This window comes from Poromitra crassiceps, assembly GCF_964638095.1.
Source record: "Poromitra crassiceps genome assembly, contig: HAP1_SCAFFOLD_223, whole genome shotgun sequence".
NCBI lineage: Eukaryota > Metazoa > Chordata > Actinopteri > Beryciformes > Melamphaidae > Poromitra > Poromitra crassiceps.
The window spans coordinates 268,047-287,949 of NW_028152168.1; the positions used below are offsets into that span (position 1 = coordinate 268,047).

Below are 19,903 nucleotides of genomic sequence, written 5' to 3' on the forward strand. Positions count from 1 at the left end.
AGTTATATGTGTATATTCAGAGCACTTCCATTCCCATCCCCCCCTGATTTTTCTCCCCTATTGTACTTGGCCAATCACCCCCCCCCCCCCCCTGCTGCCCTGGTCACTGCTCCACCCTCTGCCGATCTCGGGAGAGCCGTAGACTAGCACCATGCTTCCTCCAAGACATGCGCAGTTGCCAGCCGTTTCTTTTCACCTGACAGCGGGGAGCTTCACCGGCAGGATGTAACATGTGCGAGGATCACGCTATTCCCACCAGTTCCCTTCTGCCCTGAACATGCACCCCGACCGACTAAAGGAGGCACTAGTGCCGCGACCAGGACAAATACCCTTAATCCGGCTTCCCACCCGCAGACACAGCCAATCGTGTCTGTATGGACGCCCGACCAAGCCGGAGGTAACACGGGGGCGCGAACCTGCGACCCTCGTGTTGGTAGGCAGGGAATCTATCGCCCCAGAGCACTTCCATTCTACATTATCTGCCATGCCTGCCAGAGCCTGAAATGTTGCCCTGTGTCTCACTGATTTTTAACCAGAAAACAAGTGAGAAAGTCAGCGAATCAAATAGTGGCGTTCACCACTAGGCGTGCCTAGTCCAACTTGTTTCATTCCTAGTGCCAGTGTTTTTGCTATACATCTACCTGTATTTGTCCTATAATGGAATTAATGTTGTCTCTCCCAAGAACATTGAGCTGAAGGTAGAGGTGGAGTCCATGAAGAGAGAGCTGTCAGGGAAACATGAACTACTGGTGTCTGCATCGTAAGTCGTATACATCGTATACAACCCCACCATATTCAAGAAAATAGCAGTGTTAGCGCCACAGCGATGAATAGTCATGTTTGTTTGCTATTATTTGATATATCAACTATCTTATTGTTATCCTGCAACCGACATGATTAGTTTACTACCTGAATGTAGGCAGCAACTTTGTACCCAGAGGCCGCTAACCAAGGTTCATAGGATTATGAACATCCTGGAAAAGTTATAGAAGTGGAAAATTGTGATTGCTAAGTCTGGCAAAACAGTAACCACTTCCTGTATATGCCTTACTATGTGTCCACTCTCGACACAAGAGGTATCATTGACTGGGACCTGGTTTTGGTTTTGTTAGAAAGGAATTTTGAAGGGAACATAATTGTTCAAAGCCCTTTAATAGAAGCTTAGGATACCAGGGTAGGTACCAAAATCCCAGAAATGATGTCAACGTTACATTAGTCTCTAAAGCTTTGACTACAGAACTTTGCGTAGTATTCAGGCAAACAGTCTCAGAAGGCAGGAAGATGTCATGGAACCACACTGGTGAAAATGTGTCTGGACGCTCACCTCATCTCGTCTGTGTATGTTGTCAGGAAAGCATTGGAGAGTCTGTCTGGAGAGGTGGGAGAAACCCGGCGTCTGAGAGAGCAAGCTCAGAGAGCGGACGCTGCACTTCAAGACACATCCAAGAAGGTCGCCGATTTAGAACAGGTGAATATTCAAGACTCAGTGAAGCTAATCATTACCATTGATTTTCAATACACTTGAAAATATATGTGTTTTGCAGGAATAACTGCATAATAGTAGGTGGTCACCAAACCTTATGAGGAGTGATCAACTCTTGATTTGATATAGTTATGTAGTAAGTGACCTTTGATACTGCCTGTCTTCCCTGTAGGCACTGAGGGATGCGCTGGACAGAGAGAAGGACAACAAGGCACAAAGGGATGCTCAGGTTGGTCTTATCTGCATGTTTCCTTCTTTAATCTCTGCGTATGTTTCATAAGATGACTGACGCTCGCTAACATGTGACTTTAACTGGGAATGCATATAAGGCTAACTAGAATGTTGTCACTGCAGCTGTTCAAATATTCTGCCAGGTGAATTGTATGGTTATTCATGGTTAACTTGTCGGTGTCTCTCAGCTAAGTAGTAGAGAAGTACAGAAGTATGAGTGTGTGTATGCCATATGTTTAAGAGTGAAAGGAGTGAAATGGACCATAATTAATAAAAGAAAATGTTTTTAATTAAATCACAACAGATCACTATAGCACTCCCCCCTGTGTCACTAAACATACTTGCTGATATTTGCTCATGTTTTTTCTTCTTCTTTTCTTTGTCATGTATTCTGTGCTTGTGCTAAGAAGCAGAGTGAGCTTAGCCGAGCTCACCCAGGCAAAAAGCACCAATGAAAATGTGACGAAAGCACTGGAGGGAGCCCAGAACCAGAACAAGGTACGTACGGTACATGGAGACAACTTTATTTTTTATTTTTATTGCACAGTATTGAAAGTATGTTTGATTGAAGAGTTGCTAATTATGAGCTCACTAAAAAACAGACCCTGATGTTGGAGGAGAACAAGAAGGAGATCAGCACGCAGAAGGAAAACGCTCTGAAATGCGGCAGATCCATCCAGGAGCTCGGTCAACTCGTTCAGGAACAGGGCAAAGAGGTGAGCTTAAAACAACACACCTCAGTTCACTCATTGTTGACTTTAGAGCAATTGAGATAATAACCTATCCTGTGGTTTGATTTATCACGGCAGCAAATATTGTTTGCTGTGACCCTACTGTGCTGTCACTAGGATTCTGTGTTAGGCGTGTCTCACACGAAGCCGTCTGTCCTTCTTCTGTTGTGCAGATTTCAGAGCTGTGTCATCATGAGGCTTTGGCCAAGGCTAGAGAGGCCGCGCACAAAGCCCAGCTGCAGAAATACCAGCAGGCAAGTCACCTGCACATTCACTATGCCAGTGTAACGCTATGCTACATGCTAATCCTCACTCAATCTGCCCACACCATTATTCTGCTTGCAGAAAGTCAGAATCCCTTCGAACAGTCATTGAAGAAAAAAGTCACTTCATGCATTACAGTATATTGACATCTATATACTCTGTATCTTGACATCTCCCTCAGCGGGCGGAGGAGCACCACACTCTCTGATATATACTCAAATTAAAATATGAACTTCTGTGTAACAGTATTGCCATTCTCACCCCCCTCCAGGATCTGCAAGATCAGCTGAAGAAGCTGAGCGGGCAGATTGGGGACAGGGAGCGACTGGAGAGGAGATTGCCTGAGGTGGAGAAAGAGGTGGAGGAGCTGCGCGAGAGGCTGGCCCGGCGCACAACCAACTTGGATCAGAGCAGGAAGGAAGGCGAGGCTCTGAGGAAGGACAAGAGCCGCCTGGAGGAGGCGCTGCACTCCAGCAAGGAGGAGCTGCACAGGTACATGGCGCACACACACACACACACACACACACACACACACACACACAGCTACTTTATCACAATACTTACATCCGGATACGATATTTATTGCAATTTTAAAAATATTGCGATTGATTACCCTTTTTCAACTGCAAATGATCTCCCCGAAGGAAAAAGCTTCTATCTAATGACATCAAGTTTCCAATCTGTTCATTTCACTTCAATCATTTTTATTGCAGCAAAATTGGATTGTCAAGCAGACAGACTGACCAACACTGTCATTAAAAAAAACTGTCATAAATGTTGCGTGCACTTGACACTTTATATGATCAAATATTGTGATATTTGGTATTCGTGCCACACAAAATATTATGCTGTATCGATCGACCCCCCACCCCCTAGTACACACACACACACACACACACACACACACACACACACACACACACACACACACACACACAGGCCAGATCATTAACAGGACAAGCTATTTTGCACCACACACTCGCAAACAAGATACACACATACTATCATTACTGCCCATAATGACAGTATACAAAACACTCATTACAATTAACCATAATTCTATACCATTACTAGAACTTAGAACATGAGAATATAGCATTTGAGTCCTCGCCCCAGAGCACACGCATGCACGCGCCATACTGAATCCTTTACAGATGACCCCAGGCCCCAGAGGACAGTTCTCTGACATATCACTTTCCTACAGTTGTTGCTGTGTGTGCACACACGTGTACTGTACGTGCATATTGTCTTTAAGGGCTAGACCGTTATCTATGAAACCTTTCTTTGATAGAGTAGTATGTTTTGTTGTGAAACTTCTGATCCCTGTGTGTGCGTTTGCAGGTTGCAGGGTGAGGTTAAGTGTCAGGTGACGCTCGAGAGGCAACAGGTGGCTGACTCCCAATGCTTGCTCCAGTCGCTGCGTGCGGAGCTGCAAAAGATCGAACACACTCACAAACACACAGGTACGCCAACGCATGTTGTCTCTGAAAAGAGTCTTGTGCTGATTTACAGCCATTGTTGTTTTTGGAGTCTCTCTACCCTCTATTGAGGACCTCTACCAGAGCCAACCCCTTCATAAGCACTGAACATGGTCAGGGACCCCTCACACCCTCTTCACAAACTCTTTGAACCTCTGTCATCTGGCACGAGGTGCTGGAGTATCAGAGCCAGAACCACAAGACTGTTAAACAGTTTCCTCACACAAGCTACCAGGCTGCTAAATAGCCAATCCATCTCACCCTGATAATACTCTTAATTGTTCTGGACACTTATACTGGTTTTACAATCTTACAAACTTAATTGTTTTAACTTTTTTTCTGTGTTGCATACATATTTGTGTTTCTTATATATTGTTATTTATTTTCTTTTTTTTGCACCTTGATCCTTTAGAGAAACATGTTCTCATTCTGCCTTGCATAGAGATGTATGGTAAAGTGAGAGTAAACTAAATTTGAAATGTACTATTAATTAAGGTGTTGCTTAATAGAGCTTGAAGAGGCTTTAAAGGCCACATACCAACAAAAGATGCACACGTTTTTGCACGACGAGCCAACTTTCAAAATGCCCACTTTACTTTTCAAAAGAGACACTTTGGTGGGGTTCAGGTAGTGTAGGTAGATTCCCTGCCTTCCAACATGAGGGTCGCAGGTTCGTATCCACGTGTTACCTCCGGCTTGCTCGGGCGTCCATACAGGCACGATTGGCTGTGCCTGAGGGTGGGAAGCCGGTTTGGGCGTATGTGTCCTCGTCGGTGCACTAGCGCACTAGCGAAAAATAATTTAAAAGGGACACTTTGGTGAGCCAAGTTACACGAGAATCCGGCAACACCTCTGATCTGAACCAGGGCTTAAAATCCGAGAGAAATTCTGGTTAATGCTGTGCAATCGTGAGCTAAATTTCCCTCTCCTTGCTTGTACTTCTGAGCAGAATCCAGCGAGGCGTCCAAGGAGTGTGTCCCTGTCCCTGGCTCGGGCTCGGTGGACGTAGGGGAGCTTCTTCTGGTGACCATAGACTGTATAGAAATATGGACATAGCTACCGTGATGTCACCCATTGGTTTGTGAACTCCTGATTTGAAGCCTCGAGTTTGACATTTTGACCGTCGCCATCTTGGTTATTTGAGCCAGAAGCAGCTAGCGCGAGACCAATGGTTTCCCACAGAGCCACAGCGCTGCCTGCTATTGGCCACTGGAATCACGCCCCAAAACATAGTCTGCTTTACAGTCTATTTGACTCTAAATGGGACCGTAATTTACAAAATGATCATCATGCTCTATTGAAGAAGACTTGAAACGAGTGATTTAGACCACAAAACCCAGGTAATAAATCAAAAAAATGTATGTTCCAAAAGTCATAAAAGTTCTTCACGTTTGTGAAGATTATCATGCTGAACCCAAATTCACGTTCCCATAAACTTGTGTTAACCACAGACCTTATTTTATGCATTTAAGCGAAACCTCCATGTTAAATCCCATAGACTTTTCCTCTCACAAACCCGGAAGTATACTTCCGGACTCATTCCTGCCGCTCTCTATTACTCTGCCCAGTTGTGTCAGTGACAGTGTTGCTTTTTCTTTTGTCTCTTGTCCTGCCATTCATAACTCTGTCCAGAAATGACACATCATGCTGAGAAGGAGGTGGACGAAGGCTACCAGCACAGCAGCAGCTCTGGTGACGGCGTCTCCAGTGCTCCCTCCCTCCCCGTGTCAGGCCACCGGCTCTGGGCCAATCGCAACGGCCGCCATGTTTTGGGCCAGATTGAGGACTTCAAAGCCCTGTACAAACAAATCTCAGAGGGCCACAGGCTCACACGCAAGATGGACAAACACCTGCAGGACAACAAGTTAATGACACCCTATGTCAAACATCTATTTCTCCCAGTTGTAAATGTGTGGTGGTGGTGTTGTTTTTAGATTAGATCTTCTTTCAGGGTTTGATTACACACACACACACAAAAATGTGAAAGACAACTCATTTATTTGTAGCAATTCCAATTTCCCACTTTTTCTCAGTTTCCTCTGTTTTGTAGCATCCTGACTATCCAGTGTTGTGCGAGTTCACACTTCACAAGAGCTCGCTCAAAGTTCATTTCACACTGATTAAAATGAACTAGTTCACGTCGTTCATAGTTGACAATTTTGAATTTTCGACTAAGTTCACAGTCCCTGTGTGAATAGTCTCCAGCTGTGTATCTCCCCCACCCCCGTTGGGAAAACTGGATGGGGATAGATGAGCTTTTAGTTGAGTTGTATTGCCACTTTTCATTGCCACTATTTTTAGACAAAGTGGACATACCGACATACAGCAGTTCAGCAACATTCTAGACATACAGCAGTTCAGCAACATTCTAGACATACAGCAGTTCAGCAACATTCTAGACAACAAACAGCCTATTGAAGTGGATCTATTGTGTGCATGTCTAATCAGGCGAAGGAACCGCAGCATCTGAAGAGTTTGACCAGCGGTGTGAAGAGCATGCAGCAGGTCCTGGAGGAGGCCCACCGACCAGCCGTGTGAAGAGCATGCAGCAGGTCCTGGAGGAGGCCCACCGACCAGCCGTGTGAAGAGCATGCAGCAGGTCCTGGAGGAGGCCCACCGACCAGCCGTGTGAAGAGCATGCAGCAGGTCCTGGAGGAGGCCCACACTGCTCAAACTGCTGTGGAAAGTCTCCCTGCCAGCTGGCAACACGCCAGGGGACGGCAGCAACAACCAGCAGGTAGACACACACACCTGCACACGGTTTCCATTCAAGCATCTATATGGACCACACTTACTCCTCTTATCCTCCGTATCAGGTTGAGCTGTTGAAGGACGAGATAGCCAGGCTGAACAACCTGATGTTCCAGAAGCAGAGGATGCTGAGTGAGGCAGCCGCCTTGGCACACATAATCGCACCAGACTCTTTGGTCTCAAGGGCCATGCTGGAGGACCAGACGAAGGTCAGTGATGGTTGAGGCGCAGGGTTTGAGAATGATCTGATGCAGGCGATCGTTCATGAGGGGCTGTGGATTTAGTCTCGTTTGTTCCATGAAGCAGATACCAAGACATCTTATCATGAGGAGATATATTGTCATATTGTGTGCGAGTGACTGGTTAAATCTGTGCATTTATGATGCCATCCCTACTTAACTGAGCCGAGGCAGCTTTTCTGAGCAAGATGTCAGATGCATGCTTCTGCAGGCAGTGTGAAAGCTTGGACATTTCCATTCATATATTTTTGCCAAAATGAACCGACGCTGCATGTCTGAGACCAAAGATAGGAAACTTGTCATGTTGTAAATGGTGGTGTGATGTGTGGACCCAAATGCAGAGGAGAGAGAGGCAGCACGCCGCAGCAGGCAAGGCAATGCAGACCAGGCAGGCAAGGGTTCTTGGAGAAAAATAGTCTTTACTGAATAAACCAAAATAACAAAACCTACTAGCCAGCGGCTAGGCTAAACTCAGGACCAATAGTCAGAACAACAGAGCACAAGGAAGACGATACATACCAACCAGGGGACAGAATCTGTCGACAGATAGACAATGATTCAACAGGGACCACACACAGACTGAGACAATATATACACCAGGGAATCATCAGGAACAGCTGGGGAGGTAGGAACACAGGGGCAAACCGGGAGAGCTGATTGGTGGGGAGAACTCAGGTAATGGGGTAGACTAACGAGACACATAGGCAACAGGTGGGAGGAATTAAGACCGACTAACAAGGGAACATGGGCAACAAGTGGGGAGAAGACAGACTAAGACACATGGGAAAATCATAACAAACTCCTTTCTCTATAAAAGGTCCACTGAGTTTACTCCTCAGAATTCACACACATACAGCAGGCCACACCGTGGCCTGGGCGTTACAGGAAACAGCTGTAAGTGCTAGCCTGGCCTTCATGTTAGTGTGCTTTAATGTGTCTTTGCTCCCACAGGACGTCCCGTGTTTCCCATCAGTTCCCATGAGATGCTTCAGCCCCCCAGCCAGAGGAAATGAGTTGTGCAGTACTAACTGTAGTTGCACATGACCTCCCTATACTGACATGTTTTGGTACTCATTGGTACCCATTCTAAAAGAAGAAAAAAAGGTTTTGTAAATATTCCTGGATTTTGAATGTCTTTATCATTTTTTTGTTTAAGTTAAAACCTATGTTCTCATTATAACTGTAATATTAGCTTGTTTTTTGAAAAATTATTTTGTCTAGTGTTTTTTTACTATCTTTAAAACTGTTTTATAACTATATTTGAACAGCTGTTAACTGTATAATAAATATTTATCTTTTTTGAAAGTTGTTAAAGTTAAAACAGCATAAATGAATCCTTATCGGAAAACCTTATTCATATGTTCTCATAACTGTAATATTAGCTTGTTTTTTGAAAAAATATTTTGTCTAGTTTTTTTTTAGTTTTTTTCTTTATATTTGAAAAATAATATTATAACTGTTTTATAACTTGTATATTCGAACAACTGTTAACTGTAATAAATATGTATCTTTTTGAAAATAATTTGCCCAACACTGGTGAGGACCATCAATCATTACATGTTCTACTTTCCTACATATTGCAATATTCACAAATACCAGTCTCATGTTTACCAGTGATGTGATCTGTAGTGTACTGTTAAGACCAGTGTGCCCAAATCTCATCCTTGATATGAAGGAAGTTAAGTGATTTTTCCTTCAAAATAAAAGCATACAAAGTAGAGAGGTAATTAATGTGCAGAGGAAATAGGCTGGTCCAGTAGTAGAGCCATTCCGCCAGATGGGTGCCATACTGCCATTTCTGTCCCCACCCAGGTCATATGAATGAAAATTTGTGAAATACATTAGAAAGAAAGTGTCCCTCCACATTGATCTAAATTTGAAAACAGTTTACCATCTATAATTTTAAACTGAGCACTGTAAATATGTGTGTGTGTGTGTGTGTGTGTGTGTGTGTGTGTGTGTGTTAATTAAGCCTGTGCTTAATTAACCTTAATTAACTTAACCTTAGATAAGGTTAAGTTTTGGTCCGAGTTAAATGTTCTATGGTCTCTCTTGATTCTAAATATAGCTGAACCGGTTTGGTTTGACCAAGTAAAACTATTTTTTATAATCATTTTACGAAATGTTTATGAGAAAATAAATGCCGGATAAAAATCCCTGGTACAGTGCTGAAGCAGGAAGTAGGCGGTCACTTTGCCTCTCTATACACTGATCAGAGACACAATAAAGAGATATCATTTGGCCAATCATGTCTCAAGGCTAGCTGGCTCCTAGCCAACCAGGGTACGGTGGTGCAGTGGTAAGCGCTGTCGCCTCACAGCTCGAAGGTCCTGGGTTCGATTCCCACCTGGGACGCTGTGGGCGCTGGAGTTGTGACCCCCCCATATCTTCAGTGCCTACTGCCCAGGTGGGCTATCTCGTCGAAAGGGCCTTTCTGTGTGGAGTTTGCATGTTCTCCCCGTACCCCCCAGGGGGTTCCTCCATACATAACCCCCCACTAAAAACATGCAGAAGATCGTCATCCGACCAGTGACGACAACATCTGAAGTTGGTCCAATGATGGTCCAATGAAGGTCCCCGGGCGCTGGAAAGAAATAGCGACCACTGCTCCTGGCCTGCCCCCTGGAGGAAAGGACAAGCATGTGTGTTGTAGTGTGTTCGTGTGACAATAAAGACGGACTGCCGTCTGAAATCGTGTGTTCAGAGTTTAGATGGGCACTGCCCTCCATGTGGGTAGTTGGTTGGCTGTGCTTGTGTAGTGTCCCTCAACTAGTGGCTCCTGTGTCTTTTGACAACACCGTTGTGTGTTCTGTGTGCCCCAGCCAGGAAGACAACGCTTGATTAGATCATTTTCACCACCTTGGAGGTAGATGAATCTCCTTGATCACAGTTCACATGATTTAAACTTGACAACAGTGCCAGAGTGGAGGCATCATTCTGCTATTGAAATACTGGCTGTGCTGTAGGCTCTGCCTGCCGGCCCCCCCATAGGTGACTGTCTCCAGGCATTGTTTTGGCTTTGATCTTATCACACGGGGAAACAATACATGCTGCAGGGAGACATTTAAGATCACCTTAAAGTAAGTGTCATACAAAATAGATTTTGGTGGTCACAATAAATATATTGTTAAAGAAAAGATTTTGGTTGTCAAATTTCAAGGTCACTTTGGCTCAAAAATCCACTTGGACTCAATGATGAACTGATTCGATTTTGGTCCTCGAAGGTCAAAGTTCAAGGTCACTGTGACCTCACAAGGATGAACTGATTAGATTTGGATGAACTGATTAGAACTGCTCAGACCTACATTTCCCCTCCGGCATGGTGAGTGGAAGTGGCGGGTGAAAAAAAGTGTTTGCAACAGATTTTATGGATGAACCTCTTTGCTGGCTGCTGTTTAACACACAGTTTTACCCTTAAGTTTTGTTTTGTCACTTCCTACTTTCCCACCAGTGACCATAACTGACACCAGAAATTAATTTGAGCAAACCGGATTGATAAGTTGGGATGGGACTCTTTTCTCTCTTGCAGTCCCTGCTGTAAGATAGCATACTGTCCAAAGGCCGCTCTACATTGAATTCTAATGGAGATGTACCAGAATTACCATCTGCTTTGATTTTATGGGTTGCATTTGATAACATTTTCAATTTCATCCAATTTACACTATTAAACAACTATGATGAAAAAAAGCAGGACAGCCGACACAGGAACTTAACAAAGTAAAAAGTGTATTTAACAAGACAATGAACGAAGGACTAACTGGAAGACAAGGTACATATATAGGCTACACAAGGAGGTGATTACAAATGACACACAGCTGGGGTAAACAGAACATGGCACACAGAACTACAACAATTAGACAGGGAACCACAACACTCAAATAACAAAAACTAGGGCAAAAGTCTGAACCATGACAACTATATACATTAAAACACGAGTCTGAACCATGACAACTAAACTATATACATTAAAACACGAGTCTGAACAATGACAACTATATACATTAAAATCAAATAAAAAAACTGCAAAAAACAGCAGAACTGCCTAACTCAGATGGGCATTGTAATTAAAGTAAGTAAAGAATAAAGCTATATTTGTAAAGTAGTACAATTCTTGAAAATAGAAAAGAGAAAGGAAATAATAAAAGGCTAGGGAGGCAAAAAAGTGTCCATGTAGATAAAACTACAATTGTCCAGTTCCTCCTGGAGGATGTGGAGCTGGGAGTGGGCCTCGGCCAGCTCCTCTTGGAACCTGGACACCTCCTGTTCTTTGAGGTGCTTGACTCTGGTCTTCTCCTTCTTCAAGGCCAGCTGTAGAGTGTGCACCACCTGCTCCATCTGCTGGTCCTCCTCCTCTTTGTGTTTCAACCTTGCTTGAACCTGAAGAAGAGAATAAGGGAGAAAGCAACAGGATCACTATTAGCTCTTGACTGGATTTGATGGTTTAGGTTGATGATCAATATTATGCATGCCAAATACTGGTATCTGTAGCTTAAGTTTATTCTAATATCTGAAATCCTTATCACAAGCTGCTCTTATCACAATGCACAACTATTTTCTCATGTTCTTTCTTTCCTATGTATGCTGTTGTTTTCTTGTGACTATTGTGACAAGGCAATTTCATGCCAACATGTTTAAGCCAACGTGTAACTTTGCTGCATTCTAGGCCAGATCACAATTGTAAAAGAGATTTTATATCTCAATTGTTTTGATCTAATTAAAGGTTTACATTGGTGAAATAATTGGTTTTCGACAATCAGATAATGTGTGTAGCCAGATACTAGTATGAGGATGAACAATTCCCCACCTCCATTCTCTTGCACACTTTGTGTACATTTCAATAATTTTTCAAGACGCTGAAAATGATCAAATTCCTATTCCATACTCTGAATTTAAAAAAAGGTACCGCAGGAAAAATGGAAGAACATTGTGAGATGTCAAATCATTTTCACCTGTAAGTTGAGTTGGACAAGATCTGCCTCTCTCTCGGCCAAGGCAGTCTCTAAAACGTAGGAATGCTCCCGCAGTACATTGTGGGACTGCCCCAGTCTGGCCAATGTCCCCTTTTCATGCTCCAGCTCTAGTGCTAGCTTCTTGTTGGCACCCTCTAACTTCCGAATCCGCCTCTGGAAGCATCGCGCCTCTTGAAGCTGTGAATTAGATATTGATTCATATAATTAATCTAAAATAAACATGACAACAGAAGTGTAAATGTACTGCTAAGACAGGGTTGTGATCAGGAACACAACAATGGATAAAAACAAGAAAACTGTGATCTCCCTTTAGAAAGGAATAGCAGTTATGTGTACTCACTCACTCACTCACTCACTCACTCACAATTATATAGCATACCTCATCCTCGAGCTCCATGACCTTCTCCTGGTAGTCCTCCAGCTCTGTGGAGGTGATGGTGATCACCTCCTTCAGCTCTTTCTCCAGCACGCTCTTGCTGTGGCTCACAGCCTGCAGCTCAGTCTGCAGAGCCTCAATCTTCTCCTGGACCACAGATAAACACAGATTATATATACAGATTGGTAGATGATTGGTAGATTGGTATACAGATTATATATAAATTATATGCCACCACACTTTAGTCACTCGGCAGGCGCTCTTCTCCTGAATGCATTACAATGAGTAGACAGTAGAATAACTTTTCATTCCAAGATTGTCAACATTATAAGCAATCAACACTAAAAAGTGCAAGATTTAAAAGAAAAAATATGAAGAAATATGAGCCTGGGACAAATCCTCCCCACTGCCTTAGGCCTCCTAAACGCTCGTAGAGGGAGGAGAAAAGCCATGATAGTTTGCTGATCATGTCAAATGATTGATGGTGAGTTGTTGTGATGATCATAATAATAGTTATTTTCCTTATGCCAATGACCTGAAGCTCTGCATCAACACCTGACATCGCAAAAGTGACCGTTAGTCTTATGTTATGTTGTTTGTTGACCACGTTTTTTCCCAGTTGTACTTGGCCAATTCCCCCTACTGTCCCAGTCATTGCTCCACCCCCTCTGCCGATCTGGGGAGAAACATAGACTAGCACATGCTTCCTCCGACACATGTGCAGTCACCAGCCACTTCTTTCCACCTGACAGCGGGGAGTTTCACCGGTAGGATGTAGCGTGTGGGAGGATCACGCTATTCCCCCCAGTTCCTCTCCCCCCTGAACAGGCGCCCCTAACCGACCAGAGGAGGCGCTAATGGAGCGACCTGGACTCAAAACCCACCCACCCGCCAAGAGACTCATTCTGCAGGAGTGGAAGTCTTCGTCTTCCTCTCCACCTTCTTTTAAGTTAAGTAACTTTTAACTTTTAAGTTTCGGTTATATGTATGGAGAGACTCTGGTTCCTGAGGACCAATTGTCTTGTGAAATTCTCGGCTATCTGGGACCCATTTCTGGCCTACTTAGATGAGGTTGAAAGCGACAAGTAACTTGCCCAGCTGACTTTTCATGGACCCCTTGCATGGGATCCTCCCACGCACATCTCTTACAAGCACAAGAAGCACTTGATGTGGCTGATAGCACAACGCTGTAACATTGGAATGTTGATATATGTATATTTTTGTTTTGTTCTGTTTTGTCTGAGCCTGTTTTTGTTCTGAAAATTGTAAAATAAAATATATATATGTAAAAAATAAAATAAAAAAAAACAGCTTCCTATCCAGTTGTGTCTGTAGGAACGTCTGACCAGGCCAGAAGTACCGCTACAGGTCATTGAACCCATTGAATTTTTGTATAGTTTGTATAATATATAATAAATACATGATTTTAATACTTGTTGCAAAAAGAAAAGGTCTATGTTGGAGAAAGTGCTGCCTTACCTGTAGGGCATCATGGCTGTTGCCTCCATCTGCCACCTGGGCCTTGAGTTTGAGCAGCTCTGCTTCAGTCATGTCTTTGTCGCTCAGCACCTCCTGGAGCCTCCTACTCAGGATGCCCTCCGCGTTGGCGTACGCCTTGTGTTTGGCCTTCATCTCCTTCTGCACAGTGGTCAAATCCGTCCCCAGTTGCTTCTGCTCCGAGACGGCCCTGTTCAAAGCACGTGAGAATTAGAAGATGGGATGAAACTAAGGATTCCCGTGGGGGAAAATGGGTTGTTGCAGCAGCAAAAAGAATGAATTGTCTGTCTGTCTGTATTATCACATTACCAGTTCTATAGACGGTTTTCACAGAATTGTGTTGCCGAAGAACAGTTTGCAACCTAGCTTATATTCTGTCAGCTATTGTACTAGCAAACACTGCAACAGGAGGTAAGCTGGGGGTAATTTAGAATGTTGAAATGTTGTTGAGTTAAAACGGTCTATAGAAGGCCATACATAGGTACTGAAAATGCAGCTGCACAGACGTGTGCTGCAAAAAAAACCTACTGAGCTTAGAAAATATATATTCAATTTACAGATGTAGATAACTATGTACAGAACATGCTGACATGATTTGCTTACCAAAGATAGTCTATATCAGTGGTTCTCACATGTTTTCACAAGCTAAGCAATGTTGTGTAGTTGTATAAACTAGACTTGACAACAAGAGATATGTATCATGAATGTGGTTTGGTCCAAGCCATCACTGTGGAGGAGGACATGACTCACTTTTTGGCGTCGCCCTGCATTCGCTCCACCTGCTTCCTCAGCCCCTCGTTCTCCTCCGTCACGGCTGCTAGCTGCTCCACCTGCTTCCTCAGTCCCTGGTTCTCCTCCGTCATGGCTGCTAGCTGGCTCTGGTCCAACTGGAGAGTCTGGGGAGGACGAGGGAGGCAGACCAACTTACAACAGGCTTCACACAAAACGGCTGACAGACAGCAAACCCTGGACTTAAAGCTTGTGGTGCTTCCTCCCTGACCAAAGCCAGTCAAACCCTGGACTTCAACCTAGTGGTGGTTCCTCCCTGACCAAAGCCTTGTTCTTGTTGAAGATCCTATTTGAAGGTTTTACAGAAAGAGGTCATCTCTGGCTGCATATAGTATCTAGCAGTCATTTAAATATGCAATATGCAGCATATAGTATCTAGCAGTCGTTTAAATATGCAATATGCAGCATATAGTATCTAGCAGTCGTTTAAATATGCAATATGCAGCATATAGTATCTAGCAGTCGTTTAAATATGCAATATGCAGCATATAGTATCTACCAGTCGTTTAAATATGCAATATGCAGCATATAGTATCTAGCAGTCGTTTAAATATGCAATATGCAGCATATAGTATCTACCAGTCGTTTAAATATGCAATATGCAGCATATAGTATCTACCAGTCGTTTAAATATGCAATATGCAGCATATAGTATCTAGCAGTCGTTTAAATATGAAATATGCAGCATATAGTATCTAGCAGTCATTTAAATATGCAATATGCAGCATATAGTATCTAGCAGTCATTTAAATATGAAATATGCAGCATATAGTATCTAGCAGTCGTTTAAATATGCAATATGCAGCATATAGTATCTAGCAGTCGTTTAAATATGCAATATGCAACAGGCACATTAAGTACACATCAATGATCACCCACCTAAAATACTTTTATTTTGGGTTTCAGTAAAATTTTTGTGTGTGTCATGCACAACATGTCGTTTCAGAGGCTTTTCCACCCTACTAAAAATAACATTCTTTTGGTGGAGTTAGTATACTGAATCCTTCCCATTTTCCTGGCAAGAAAATAACGAAATTTAAAGATATTGAATATAGGTACAAATTAGTGGCTATCAACTGCTTCACTCCAAAGAATATTGGCATTGGCCTTCAAAAACTGATTAAATCATGAAACTACTTTGTAAAGTTTGTTCAGTTGATTCTGATGATTATTCTTACCTGTATGTGGGTCTCCAGCTGATCCCTTTCTTTCTGAACAGCCTGTAGGTGAGTCTCCATGCTGCTTATCTGCTCCTGGAAGCTCAGCACCTCCTTCTGTAGCTGGACCTGCTCCAGCTCCGTCTGTTGCTTCTCCCCCTGCACGCCCAACACCTCCTGCTTCAGCTCCTTCACCTCCGCCGCCAGCCGCTCGTTGCTGGATTTGAGCTCACTGATCAGCTGGTCTTTGGAGGTGGCGTCCCGGCGGTAGGCTTCCACCATCACCTGTGAAGAGTAAGTCAATCACATGCTTTTCCTCTGGTCTACAAGGAGGAAATACCCAACAAGGAGAGGGGGCAGTCTCTTTGCTGTTTGTCTCGAGTCAGACAGTAGGCACAGGCAGACTGTCTCTGATGATTCAGAGGCAAAATGCTGTAGAATTACATTTGAATTATTACATTTCAAAACTAATCTGATATAGCTGAAAATAATTCTAAAAAGAACGTTCACAATGAGGAAAAAAGAGAAGAAGCTACAACTGTCTCTCCACAAGTGCACCAATCTGTTTCTTCATTTATATTTGTTTTGTAACTGTCTCCATTTCCTATTTTTGATTTAAAACTGACCAAATAAACAGCGTATGGATTAACTTACCATAAGGAGGTCCTGGTCCTCTGCTACGGGGGGAAGTGGGTCTTCAGGCCCATCAAAATCTAGGATCCCGGCCATCTCCTGCTCCTTCTCCAGAATATTATCCTTTGTGAAAATAAAAATAAAATAAAATAAAACACAAACTCCAATGCCAAAGCACAGCAGAGTAAGACCAAATAAAAAGCATGAATTACCTTAAGGAGGTCCTCCTCAGCCTCCTGGTCTCCTCCTGGACCACACATGTCCTCATCCTCCTGGTCTCCTCCTGGACCACACATCTCCTCATCCTCCTGGTCTCCTCCTGGACCACACATCTCCTCATCCTCCTGGTCTCCTCCTGGACCACACATCTCCTCAGCCTGGAGAGAGAAAGACAAGGAATGAGGTCATGCTAAAAAGCCATGTCATCTTATTGACGCTGCACTGCTGGCAACCAACTACTCACCGTCAACTGCTGCACATTGTGTGCAATGCGCTGCATTATGGGCATGAGGTGGGCCTCATCATAGCAGGAGTACTGCTGCTGCGTAGCAGACTGCAACACAACAGAAGAGACATCAATTCACTCATGTGTTGCTTCATTCTTTAAGTCTTATGAACTCATGTTGACTTGCTTCAGTCAACCTTTGACTCCATCTGGAGCCCTATTAGACTTCAGGTAAACTCACCCAACACAGACCGTCCAGCAGCCGCTGAGAGAGGCAGAGACAAGCAGCAGCCGTTTCAGATGGTCGATAGTGCACCATGTCATAGTCCAGTAGACTCAACTGCATGAAGCTCCTGGCCAGCTTTTGTGTCTCTGCAGGAGACTAGACAGACAGAAGACAATCACTTTGAGAGCACTGATGACATCAACTACATGAAGACAGGAGACAAAATTCAAACTCTCCGACATCTATTCATTATATATATATATATATATATATGTGTGTATATATTGTAGGCATGTAGTATTCATCCACAACGTGTTGGGAGGTATTTAGCAGACAAACTCACCCTTGCCATCTTTGAAGCCCATGCGAGGAAATCTAGGGGCAGAGGACGTCCCAGGTGGAAATTGAGTTTCCTGAGCATGAAACGCTCCATCTCCTCAATCGCTGCCTTTGTGACTGTATCGTCCTCTGCCATCTTCACCAAGTCTGCGATCTTCGGAGTCAGAATGTAGATTTCCTCGTACTTTGAGGCCAACAGGAGGGCAGTGACCCCGACAAGCTTCATCTTTGTAGGAGGCACTGGATGGACCTGCAGCACATTAAGAACAGTGTTAGCTAGTTCAAAGTCAAGTCAAGTCAAGTCAAATTTTATTTATATAGCACCTTTCATACACAAAGGCAATTCAAGGTGCTTTACAAAAAAATAATCGAAAAAACAAGCAGCAAAGCAATGCACATATAAAAAAACACATAAAAAACACAGCCGACAGTTTTAGTTAAAATATATACTCAAATTAACAAACATGAAACATTATTTCTGTTTTAAATAAGTTACAAGGCATTCTTCAGTATTATTATTATTACATGTACAGTCCATTTGTTGGAAATGTACAGGAAAAAAAAGTTCACAGAAAGCTAGTTCACACAGAAAGCTAAACAAGATTTTTTTTTTTACAGTTTGTACCTGTAGGAAGCGATCCAATATGGCGACCGTGAGGAATAATGTCTCTGGAAGCAGCTGCAAGTGGGAATGAACCTCCATCATTGAGGCCACTATCTCAGCTCGGTGGCCTCCAGTGAGCTGTCCATACCCCTCCAGGTACTTGGGTCGCACGGCCTCTTGCACCTATGGAGACAGAACAACTTGTAATATAACATACACACTGCAGACACACAGCAGAGCACATCAACGACATCATGTACTGAAACTAAATACCACCAACCTGGTTGCGTGGCAATAAAAGTATCTGAATCTGAATCAGAGTAACAGCAAATAAACAGAATGGATTACCTCAAGGAGGATCAGATAGGAATAAATGTCTTTGACATATTCCATCTCAGGGCAGAGCTGCAACATGTCTCCCTTCTGCTCATCCATATCCTCTATATAGATGACCGTTGCAAATGAAAAGAACCCCGGGGGCAGTTCCTCCTCTTCCTCCTCCTCATCCTTCTGCTCCTCCTCCTCCTCCTCCTCCTCCTCCATGAGGATCTTGTACAGATCCTCCTCTTTCTCCATAATATTTGCCTTTGTGAAAGTAAAAATAAAATTTCATTTAATTAAATACACACTCCAATGCCAAAGCACAGCAGATTAAGACCAAATAAACAGCATGGATTACCATAAGGAGGCCGTTGTCCCAGGTGGACACAGGTGTCTCACAGGTGTCTGCAGGAGGCACTGGATGGACCTGCAGTACATTAAGAAGAGTGTTAGCTAGTTCACAGAAAGCTAGTTCACACAGAAAGTGAAACCATTTTGATTCTCAACCTTTTTCTTATCAACCAGCCCTCATTTCTTACAGCCATGAACCCCTTTGATGAGATCTAGTCTATCTGACCCAAATCTGAGTCTATTTTTAGATTGCTGGGGACCCCCTAGATCTCCCCCGAGGACTCCTGGTGGGCTGCCCCGTCTATGTGCCGACAGCCCGCAATGCCGATAGCCCACAAGCAGTGCACAACCCTAACCTCTCCCACCCCCCACGCCTAAACCTAACCTCCCCCAGACCATAACCCTAACCTCTCCCACCCCCCGGCCACGCCTGCATTGCGGGCTGTCGGCACTGCAGGTGGTCGGCCCCCAGGTTGAGAACTACTGCTGTATACTACATTATGCTGATGCTGTGACAGTAAAGCATTTAGCTAAAGCCAGTGATACTCTACTTGCAGCCCGGGGGCAATGTTATATAATCAGTGCTACTGATCAGATCAGATAAACCTTATTGTCCCCAAGGGGAAATTTGTCTTGGGCATCAATTGCATTACAGCATAACCATCGACAGTAAACATACACCATCAACACCATCAACCTACTGAAGTGGAGATTTTTTGCCTCGGGGGGATGAGAAAGGTCAAACGCCATCTTCACCTGCACTCACTTTCACTGTATATTCACCTCAATTTCGTTGTGTGCTTACTAGTAGGCTAAAGTGAAAAATAGTGTGTATTGCCTATTCCTAGCTATTAGTTATTGCAGTGTGATAACGGGAGGATTTGCAGATTTTGCACAGATGAATGGAGTTAATTTAACGTCTTTGCTAGTTAACGTTAGCTAACGACACTAGACAACTAGACACAAACGTGCCGTGGTTTGAGATGAACAGGCTGAGGTATTTAACTAAAATTGCTAA

At 43.6% G+C, this 19,903-nt stretch overlaps 1 protein-coding gene across 1 annotated transcript; it reads left to right on the forward strand.

Moving 5' to 3' along the window:
- The first annotated feature begins 209 nt into the window (after positions 1 to 209).
- LOC310770765 (uncharacterized protein) lies at positions 210 to 8,497 on the forward strand. Its single transcript, XM_083663477.1, has 12 exons — positions 210 to 760; positions 1,351 to 1,468; positions 1,656 to 1,712; positions 2,125 to 2,212; positions 2,317 to 2,430; positions 2,619 to 2,699; positions 2,981 to 3,201; positions 4,051 to 4,172; positions 5,820 to 6,051; positions 6,636 to 6,924; positions 7,004 to 7,147; positions 8,129 to 8,497. Exons 3-10 carry the CDS (start codon positions 1,666 to 1,668, stop codon positions 6,655 to 6,657), a joined length of 927 nt encoding a protein of 308 aa, XP_083519603.1. The 5' UTR covers positions 210 to 760; positions 1,351 to 1,468; positions 1,656 to 1,665; the 3' UTR covers positions 6,658 to 6,924; positions 7,004 to 7,147; positions 8,129 to 8,497.
- Positions 8,498 to 19,903: the final 11,406 nt, after the last annotated feature.